The 11104-nt window shown below is 41.8% G+C and overlaps 1 protein-coding gene across 3 annotated transcripts; it reads left to right on the plus strand.

Annotated features, from left to right (window-relative positions):
• The first annotated feature begins 2389 nt into the window (after positions 1 to 2389).
• Positions 2390 to 10139, plus strand: LOC307017571 (uncharacterized protein). Of its 3 annotated transcripts, none has more exons than XM_079647170.1 (8): positions 2390 to 4521; positions 4624 to 4831; positions 5975 to 6714; positions 7212 to 7398; positions 7769 to 8026; positions 8441 to 8579; positions 8878 to 9026; positions 9289 to 10139. In XM_079647170.1, the coding sequence occupies exons 1-8, from the start codon at positions 4132 to 4134 to the stop codon at positions 9459 to 9461; spliced, it is 2244 nt and encodes a 747-aa protein (XP_079503296.1). In that variant the 5' UTR covers positions 2390 to 4131; the 3' UTR covers positions 9462 to 10139. The 3 variants fall into 3 exon arrangements, with proteins under 3 accessions (XP_079503296.1, XP_079503297.1, XP_079503295.1); XM_079647169.1 differs by having other exon boundaries at positions 2393 to 4521; positions 8441 to 8612; XM_079647171.1 differs by lacking the exon at positions 9289 to 10139 and having other exon boundaries at positions 2391 to 4521; positions 8441 to 8491; positions 8878 to 9014.
• The last annotated feature ends 965 nt before the right edge of the window (positions 10140 to 11104 follow it).

The following is an 11104-nucleotide window of genomic DNA, read 5'->3' on the forward strand; positions in this document are numbered from 1 at the left end:
GGGTTAGCAACATTTGACCAATCAAAAACATGGAGACGCGTGCTGACAGCGCAGCGTCATACTTCATGAATGAATAGTGTAAATAGCTAATCCTACAGGCCAATTAACGCTTTTAACGAGTTAATAAAGCATGGCCTCGTGGTATTTAAAGCGTGGCCCCGCTTTACATCTCATGCGCACAAGTTAATAAAGCGTGGCCACGTTTTATTTATTTTTCTCTCTATGAACCCTCCAGGGCTCCGTACATTCCAGGGCGGATCCAGGGGGTTGATCAGAACAAAGAAAGGCTGTAAACACTTAAAATACATAGAATTAAGAGTGTGGGGGAAATGAAATTATTCATTTCCAAACATACAAGGCTAGGGGTAGAGTTTCACTCTGTGTGGAAACAAAAGAAGCACCCTAACGACTCGTTAATCTCATGGACATGGACATAGGACTCTTTAAATCAGAGACACTGCATACTGACATACACCTGAACATCAGCAGGAGAGGACTCTTTAAAGTAAATACAACATAAGGTTAAAATAAGATATACAGGACTGTCTCAGAAAATTAGAATATTGTGATAAAGTTCTTTATTTTCTGTAATGCAATTAAAAAAACAAAAATGTCATACATTCTGGATTCATTACAAATCAACTGAAATATTGCAAGCCTTTTATTATTTTAATATTGCTGATTATGGCATACAGCTTAAGAAAACTCAAATATCCTATCTCTAAATATTAGAATATCATGAAAAAGTATACTAGTAGGGTGTTCAACGAATCACTTGAATCGTCTAATTAACTCGAAACACCTGCAAGGGTTTCCTGAGCCTTGAAAAACACTCAGCTTGGTTCAGTAAACTAAATCACAAGTATGGGGAAGACTGCTGATCTGACTGCTGTCCAGAGGACCGTCATTGACACCCTCCATCAGGAGGGTAAGACACAAAAAGACATTTCTCAAAGAGCAAGCTGTTCACAGAGTGCAGTTTCAAAGCACATCCACAAAAAGTCTGTTGGAAGGGGGAAATGTGGCAGGAAACGCTGCACAACCAAGAGAGATGACCGCAGCCTTAACAGCATTGTGAAGAAGAGTCGCTTCCAGAATTTGGGGGAGCTTCAAAGACAGTGGACTGAAGCTGGAGTCCAGGTATCAAAAGTCACTGTTCACAGACGTGTCCGGGAAATGGGCTACAATAGCCGTATTCCCATGGTCAAGCCACTTCTGAACTCAAGACAACGGAAGAGGCGTCTGACTTGGGCTAAGGAAAAGAAGCACTGGACAGTTGCACAGTGGTCCAAAGTCCTCTTTTCAGACGAAAGCAAGTTTTGTATTTCATTTGGAAGTCAAGGCGCCAGAGTCTGGAGAAAGGCTGGAGAGGAGCAAAATCCAAGTTGCTTGAAATCCAGTGTGAAGTTCCCACAGTCAGCGATGGTTTGGGGAGCCATGTCAGCTGCTGGTGTTGGTCCACTGTGTTTCATCAAGCCCAGAGTAAATGCAGCTGTGTACCAAGAGATTTTAGAGCACTACATGCTTCCGTCTGCTGAAAAGCTCTATGGAGATGAGGAATTCATTTTCCAGCATGATCTGGCACCTGCCCACAGTGCCAAAACCACCAGTAACTGGTGTACTGACCATGGCATTACTGTCCTCGATTGGCCTGCAAATTCCCTTGACCTGAACCCCATAGAGAATATGTGGGGTATTGTGAAGAAGAAGCTGAAAGACACCAGACCCAACAATGCTAATGAGCTAAAGGCCGCTATTGAAGCATCCTGGGCATCCATAACACCTCAGCAATGCCACAGGCTGATTGCCTCCATGCCACGCCGCATTGATGCAGTAATCCGTGCAAAAGGATTCCCAACCAAGTACTGAGTGCATTAATGGACATTTTCAAATGTTTGATTGTGTTTTGCTGTTATAAATCTTTTTTTTTTACTTGGTCTGAGGAACTATTCTAATTTTTTGAGATAGGATTTTTGAGTTTTCTTAAGCTGTATGCCATAATCAGCAATATTAAAATAATAAAAGGCTTGCAATATTTCAGTTGATTTGTAATGAATCCAGAATGTATGACATTTTTGTTTTTTTAATTGCATTACAGAAAATAAAGAACTTTATCACAATATTCTAATTTTCTGAGACAGTCCTGTATATGTTTAGTTGTTTATGATGAACAGGGTTCAAGGACAGTTTTTTCTCCTACAAAGATACTTATAGTTACACTTTATTGGATGCAAAACATTGTAACTTGGTAAATGAAACACAGATACAGGGGGGCAAAGTACAAACACTCTGTTTTGACTAAATTAATCTTGGCAGGTTTATGTAAAGTATAAGTGTCTTGTTCAGATAAGAAATCTTTAACTTCGGCCCCCTTCCGACGGCCCGTTCCATGCCCCGGCCCTCGTCTGCGACCCCACCCTCCTCGGCCACTTTGGTGCTTCCTCCCGCACGCGAGGATTGTGCCATGTTTGAATTCTGGGGGGGCTTGTGTGGTGACCACTATATTACATAATTCACTCATGGAACTACAGGTTGGGGGTATTGTTTCCGCACGCCACGGACATATGTGTTGCTACCTATATATATTGTGTGCCCTCCTGGCTTCTTTCTCTTGTCTTCCCGGGCTGCGACCCGACAACATGTCCTTTTCTGCTGCTCATTAAAGCCAGCTTTGCACCTTCGGTGCACCGCCTCCGACTCCTATCTCTCGGCACTACAGTATGTGACTTAACTCTGCTCCTTCTTGCAATAATAAATTAGTACTTAATGATTGATTCTCAACCCGGTGTCGAGTGATACTTTCCTAGCAGCTAATAATCTGAATCTATAAAGTACGGTGGCCGACAAACTGGCTTGTTGCAGCGTTTTGTATTTGCAGTGTTATGTGTTTGCAGCGCTTTGGTTAATGCTGCGCTTTTAGTAAGCCCTGCGCATGTTTTGTGAAGTTGGTGAAGATGTAGCGCATTTGCCACTGTAATAAAGTAACTAGTAACTTCATTTCTAAAAAGAAATGGTGGCAATGTCAAAAGTACAATATTGGCTACTTAAGTGAAGTATACCTCACAAATATACTCAAGTACAGTACTCAAGTAAATGTACTTTCCACCACTGAATATATCAGTTGCTTTTTCGATGAGTACTAGCCATTAGTAGCCTACTTAAATTGGTCTTCTTAAGCTAAACAAAAATCCCCTCTCCAAGCGGAACAAGGATTAAAGCTTTTATAACTTGAATGCCATCATCTTTTCGGAATGGCAGATTAATCTATGGAATATTCTAGCTCCAAAAGGTACCACTAGTAATATTGAAGGATTAAGCCTGGATGGAGAGGCTTAAAGTAAAACTCATATTTATCCTCCCTGTAAGACCAGTGTTGCAGCAGTAATCCACGTCTCTGAGAACACACCAGGATGTTGCACTGATGAATTTACTGCAGGTTCGGGCTGAATCTCATTCTCTTTCTGCGGATACCGCTTCTCTTCCCAGAGACTGCAACAGGGTGAGGGGAGGTGAAGATGAGTTATTAAGTTGAACAAAAAAACAAACATGTTTCAGTTCCTGATTAAACAGAAAGAGGAATGCATGAGAGAAACGACCACATTTATATATTTAAAAACACACTAGTGTGCAGTTTCATGCTAAGTTCTTCAAAAATTGAAGACGAATAGACAAAACAAAAGATTCATAGAAGTCAGAAGGTTCAAAAGTGTTCTATGAAACCTCTTTCTAGTAAATTAGACAAGCTATATGCTATTCATTTGAAACACATATTTTGGCTGATAGCCAGTAACGTTGAAGGAGTTTGGAGAGCATGTGACCTGAGTGACCAACTTGATGATGTATGTGGCTTAGTATCCACTTGGAAATATGAGAATGTTTAAAGAGCCTGTGACACGAACCCAACAACTGTTGTGCAATGAAATAGTGGGCTACTAGTAATCTCGAACCGTCAGTTTAAAAAAGAAAAAGCGATACCGTTCCGATAAATATCAATAATTTCGAACATCGCGGGAAAATTCCTTCGACTCATTTTGAGGTTTTGGGGGAAGCCGGAAGTGACGTCAATGCGGGAACGCTTCACTGTGCGGCGAGAGATCCAAACACGGACAAAGTGTGTTGTCATACGTAAGAATGGTTCGACGATGCGTTGTGTCTGGGTGTTCCAATACAGCAAATGACGAACTAAACATCAGCATCCATAGCTTTCCCACAGATGTCAAGCGTAAGCGCACATGGGAGAAAAACGTGCAGAACACAAGGGCCAAATGGTCTGTGAAGAACCCCCGAACGACCTACATATGCAGTGCCCACTTTCTGCCCGATGATTTAGAGGAAGGGCCTATATTGATGGTTAGAAGTGGGATAGATGTAACGCGAAAACGGATTCTGAAGCCGTCAGCAGTGCCTACTCTCTTTCCCACGCCGTCGCAAATCCGTGAAGGCACCGGAGACTTTGCCACCGCCACCCCCCCAGCAAAACGCCACAGAAGTGCCTACTTCGAGAAACGAGAGAAAACTCAGGTAAAAACAAATACGTTGGCCGCGATTCAGTTTAGCAATCGTGTAATTTTAATCATTCCTGATGTAATAATTGTAATGTAAATGTCACCCTTGTGCTTGTAGGTTTTGGATTTTCTCCTAAAGCCACGGTTGACAGCTGATGGTGCATCAGCTGCACCTACTTCAACTGCATGCAGTGATGCATCAGATAATCCCATGCAAGAGACGCCAGGCACTATGACCTCTGCTTGCCAAACTGATCCAGTAAAGGAGAAGAAAAAGCCACAGAGGAGCAAAAGGGTTCAAACTAAGCCGCGAGAAAAGACAACAGGTCAGTTATTATTATCAGTCATTATAATAATCAGTCAAATAAGCCTAAAATGCAAGTGGCTTCATTTTCCAAAATAAGTCACACTCTAGTACAGGGGTCGACAACCCCTGGCACGCGTGCCAGCATTGGCACGCGGCACCGTAACCAGTGGCACACTAGGAATAAGTGGAATAAGTGTGCAAAATATTGAAATTGTATTTTCCGATCCTGAACGAGACCGCCGCCAGAGCGCGTCTCCCCGTTACCTGCAGAAGGAAGCCATGCATGCAACGCAGCCCCGCTCTCTTTATCTCCAGGTGACTTTCTGCCGCTTTCCTCCGTGGTGCAGTGCTGACCGTTTCACCACAGAGGAGGAAAGCACTTCACTAATTGCAGTACCCATAAGGAGCTGTACAAATGCCGCAATTTTTGCGTGGCTGTGTCTTTAGTTGAAAGCCCAGTGGCGATCTGCTCATCTGTTATCGAAATAATATGCTACAAAGGGGCGGACTGGCCATCTGTGTGTTGAACTTTCTTGTCGGCTCCCAGACCGTAGTCGAGGAGGGCAGAATCAACAAGCTTCAGGTTCAATAACCAACTGTAACTTAAATGACTGGAGAGAGGCGAGCTCTTCTTGGGAGGCCGTTGCATTTATTTAGCTGTTCTTCTGTTTCACAAAATACATCAAAGACCTCTGTTTTTCCGCTTCCTCGTTTCACTTCCATGAGCCTAATATCCTAACATGTGTGCTCTGGAGAATCACAGAACGGACGATCGTCCTTATTATTATGCCGTTTAAACCAATTATTTAAAGGTGTTTGTTAAATTCGGCATCCTGTAAGTTGCGCTGACAGGTCCACACACTGCTTCCCCGCCCTCCTGCTGATAGTTCACGAGCGTCCAACACCTCAACCCCCCACCCCCCCTCCCGTTGATAATTCTCGATCGTTGACACCTATGGTTGGCACGCTGATAGCATTTTTTTTTTTAAATGGCACTTCATATCAAAAAGGTTGCCGACCCCTGCTCTAGTACTTTCCATATAATTTGCACATGCTTGTATTGCTGTAAACTGGACTGTCTATTACCTTGCAAAAATATTACTGGTATGGTTTGATGATTGGTTTTTCATATCATAATTCATATTTGGAAATCTCTTTTCAGGGACTCCAATAGAGAGGAAGCTGTTCCAAGACACTGGCAGTCAATGCAACATAATTCCCACCCCAAAGAAAGAGGTATCACCTCCACCATTATCAGCATCTCCATCTCCACCTTCATCACCAGGATATGATCCACCTTCGTCACCCGACCTTTCATCATCAGAAGATGACTACCAGAAGAAAAGTGAGCCGGATATGGATGAGCCTGTCACACCCATCCACAAGGAGAAGAAGTTTATTGTCTTCATGACTTGCCTCACGAGGTTGCTCAGCTGGTGCCACTGCCCCGACTGTGGTTCAGTTGACATTTCTACATGCCACAATGTCATTGGCTCACTCTTAGTCATTACGTTGTCATGTGCATCTTGCTTCAAGAAAGTGACATGGAACAGCCAACCCTACATCGGCAGCACACCAGCGGGCAACATTCTCTTGTCCGCTTCAATTTTGTTGGCAGGTGCCACTGCAGGAAAGGTTCTGCGGGTTATGAGAACCATGGCATTGGCGACCATATCATCACGGACATATTTCCGGCACCAGAGAAGTGTTTTGTTGCCAGTTGTCCAGCGAGTATGGAACATGAGACAGACATTCTTGCTTGGCACATTTCAGGCAGAGGGAAGGGACCTGGTCCTTGGAGGTGATGGCCGGGCCGATAGCCCGGGACATTGTGCAAAGTTTGGGAGTTACACCATGTTGGAGCTGCATGCCAATGTAGTAATAGATATTCAGCTAGTTCAGGTGGGTTACCGGTATCTGAAGAAGTTTATGAGTAGGTTTGAAATCACTTGACTGATATATTTTGTATATGCAAAACACTGATATTAAGTGTATTTTTTAAATATCTATTATTACATTTGTTGACATTTTTGCAAATCATTAGCCAATGGTGTGGCCAATTCAAACCAGCTGCATTGGACATATGGACAAAATAGATATAGAATAAAACCACAGCTAGCTTTGCATAATTGTTTTTCTCGTGGTTTCCAATTATTCTATTTACAAAATGTCTAGGTGCTGTAATCCACAAATTAGTTTTAAATAATACAATTGTATATACCAATTTCATAATGAATTAAAATATATTAACTTAGGACATTAATTATTTAAAATTATTTAGTTTGGATTATTACATATTAAACCTGTTATCTATTACATTTACTGCAGGTCTAAGTGTAGTTATATTTGCATTGTATACATTTGTCTAATACCTATGTATCTGTTTTCTGCTGTTTTAGAGCAATGAATGTGGTGGTAGCTACCATATGGAGAAAACTGGGTTGGAGCGCTCCCTGGCACATCTTGAGCGGCAGGGACTTGCAGTTGGCACGATGGTCACCGACCGACACCGGCAAATAGCCAAGTGGCTCAGAGAGACCTATCCCCACACTGAGCACCTCTATGATATCTGGCATGTAGCAAAAGGTTTGTGTCAGCATTTGACATTTGACTAAGTGACATATACCTCGCTTGAGTAAACGTTTCTTAGTATGTTTAGCACTTGGCTCTCTGAGCTCTCTTATATGTGATGGAATTCTTAACACACAGATATGATATAAATGTAGACACATGTAGGATTATAAATGCAATCATGTAATTGTTTTGTGGCTTGGTTATGTATTTGTAAAATAGATCAATATTTACTTTCTACATTTTATTTGCAGATACTGAACCTGATAAGTAGTCTAGTGACTAGTCTATACAGCTGTGCTAAGTTTATGAACATATTGATGTCCTTTAGATTTAAACTATTTATTTAATGCAAACATCTGTTTTTGCCTCTATACATTTCTAGGATTTTCCAAAAAACTGCTTGCGGCATCCAATGAGCGGGAGTGTCAGGTGCTTCGCCCATGGATAAAGAGTGTGAGCAACCATATGTACTGGTGTGCGGTGTCGACCCCTTCTGGTGAAGGAGCCCAGATTGTTGCGAAATGGGAGTCGGTTGTGTCTCATGTGCAGAACGTACACACAGGCCATGGAGACCTATTCCCGTCATGCATCCATGGCAGGCTGGAGGGGAGGGAGTCCCACAAGAAATGGCTGGAACCATGTGAGTGTTTTTTTCCCCAAATGTAATATATAATTAGCATAATATAATTTTAACATAACATAATATATATATATATATAGTATATTATACTATATACAAATCCTGAACTGTAAATATACATGGCTACACATTTTAAGTTACTGATAATGGATCAATGTAATCAGTTGCCAGTAATCAGTAACAATTCTTTGTGCAGTCCCAAAACAGACATTTTAGGGACCAAAGAAAATAAATATGAGGGATTTTTTTCTGTTAGGTTATATAATATAGGATCAAAGGTATCCAAAATGGCAAACAGTCGTATTAAAACAGGTTCTTGTATTTAAATACAACCTCATCATTTTGCAGTGGTATGTAAATATGATATACTGTATGCAAGTTTCCATAGGGTAAACTTTTAAAAATCTTTTTCAGCATCCAAGGCAGCAGTCAAATTGGAGACGCTGGTGTGCAACAAAACCCTGGGTAAAGACATTTTGAAGCTATCTGGGGGCTCCCAAACATCAGCAGTGGAGGGATTCCATAGCCTCCTTATCCAGTTTGCTCCAAAGATGTATGTCTTCTCTTACACAGGAATGATTTGTCGGTAAGTTTATCACCATTGATCCGGCTTGCAGTGTTTTAAAAATAACCATGAGGTCTACCAATAATGCATATTTTATATGAAGTAGCCCTTGAGAAACTTCCTTGACAAAAGGCTGGATTGAAATATCGAAGTATTTTGCAAATGTTATGTTACATGCTTATAACAATTGTAAAAAAAAATCAGGAAGCCCCCCCCCTCCCAGTTTGTATGAATCCCAGTAATAAACAAATATTAAGACATAATTATGCCCCAATTCTTATTGCAGGATACTGATTGCAGCCCTCCACTTCAATGAAAATGCCAACCGGGTGCAAGGCGTGACAAAGACTGGGGAAGCCATGTATAGCATCAAGTACCCAAAGAGTAGAAAGGGAGCAGCAGTGCTTCGCAGAGTGTTGGAAAGTCCAAGCTATGGTGAGTGAAATTTGTAATAATATAATAAAGAAAAAGTAAAGACAACATGATGTGGTTGCCATGCACATTGTATCAGTGACATTCTGTAACATACAACCTTGTAACATTACCAATTCCTTCCTCAGACAGAGATAATTAATTAAGGCATTTGTGCATTTAGTAAGGTTTGCACAGTAATGGGCATGACTATTGTGAAGTCACGCAAGAATCAATTACAAAATTGCAACAGCATGTCTTGAACTATTTCAATTGGCACTTGCAGAATATGCCCAAGAACTCCTGGCAGAAGTAGTGAAGGAGTGCACAGACAAGGAGTATGTTGAGGCAGAGTTCGCAGTGGAACCAGTGAATGTGCCACCCCCACTCTGTGCCGAGTTCCCACATCCCGAGAAAGCAGACTTTGTGAAGCAACACCTAAGCCGCTTCAAGAAATAAATTAGGTTCATCAGGTTCTGGCTGTGGCTCTTGAAATCCCTGGTAGTTGGGTGATGGGAAGGTATCACGGATCTTCACCACGACACAGGCAGGCAGAGGTACCCTGATTTGCTTGCCGAGGTATCCCCAGCACCATCGTACTAATTGGCGGTAGGCAGTGTAGCGTCGACGTCTGTAGGGAAAACATAGGGAGAGTGAGTTATTAGCTTTAATATGCATCATACATTACCAAATGTAAGATGTTCATATCTGTAAAATAGTTTTGTGATGTGTGTTACGTGCCGTAGTGGGTGCTGGTGTTTGTGTGTGTGTGTGTGTGTCTCTCTCTCTCCCTGATTGTCTCCAGGTGCAGCCTCTCCCCCAGGTGCTCCCAATCACCAATCAGGACCTCCATAAAGGACCTGAGGAAGGCTGCAGTGGCCCGCTCCCCTTCTCCTCTGGCTGCATGTGTGCAGCATGGTCGCTGTGTCTCTGTGTCTCTGTGTGAGGCCTAGTTTAATGTGTGTGTTGCTCATTGTTAGGAGATGTTCTCCAGTGTACCTTGTTTAATGTAGTCACTTTCTGAGTTGTTATAAATAATAATAATATATATAAAGTTGTTATAGTTTAGTTTGCAAGTTGGCTGGTGAGCTTTTTTTTGGTTTGTTTAATTAAAAGTCCATCTTGTGGCTTCACAAACCGGTTTCCTCTCCTTTTTCTCTTGCCCGGTTGTTTTTGTGTTTTTTTACTTCTCTTTGGTTCCCCTAGTCCAGTAGGGAACGTAACATGTGGCAAATCTAATAAGTACTATGGCAAATGCTCACAAAAGTGACAGTGAAATATGTCTGTTACCACTTGAAGTAGTAATGTTTCAGTGGGCAAGCTAAAATCTGTAGTGGTATTGTCATCAGTGTACATGGTCGCCTACTTGCATCAATATGGTATGAACAGTGTATAGTGTTTGCACATAAGAAGTTTAATTTGTTGTCAGAATATACATACTCGTGTGGAGATTTGTTGAGGTGGCCATGGTTCTGCTTGTCGTATGAATAGGCCACGTCCAGCACATATTCATTTAGGCAGACTGCCTCAAATCCAGGGTGCTGTGTGATGCAGGTTCCCCCATGGTTGCCATTGAGTGCCTGGACCTTTGCCAGCTCTCTGCAGCATACACACTCCTGTGCTGTTTCCAGGTTGTCTGCTCTGCAGCATCCACATGTGCACCTTGAAAACAACAGTTGTATTTTTAGAAATGCTGCATGAATTGTAATAAACATCAGTAAAATGTGGTATATATTGTGTGTGATAAAAATCATTGAAAACATGATTCATCACATATTTGCTGTTTGTAATCTACCACATCTTTATTTTATTAACATGCATTAATTAATAGGAAGCCAACAATTAATTATTGCCTAATGGAATATATTTTACTCCAGAAGCTATAGATTTTCAGGGGAAATATAATTATTATGCACAATTTGTAGACCACTCCATTCAACCCCATTGGCTCCGTAAATAAAATAGTTTACAAACCATTCCACATTGTTCAGGCGTTGTAGATCGAGACTTATCTGGCGATCGTCGGGCGGGTTGTCATCTCCACTGTCCGACTCGGAGTTCGTTTCACCCGATTCAGAGGCGTATGGTTCGAATTGGTAGGG

This window comes from Notothenia rossii (assembly GCF_949606895.1).
Source record: "Notothenia rossii genome assembly, chromosome: 9".
Classification (NCBI taxonomy): Eukaryota; Metazoa; Chordata; class Actinopteri; order Perciformes; family Nototheniidae; genus Notothenia; species Notothenia rossii.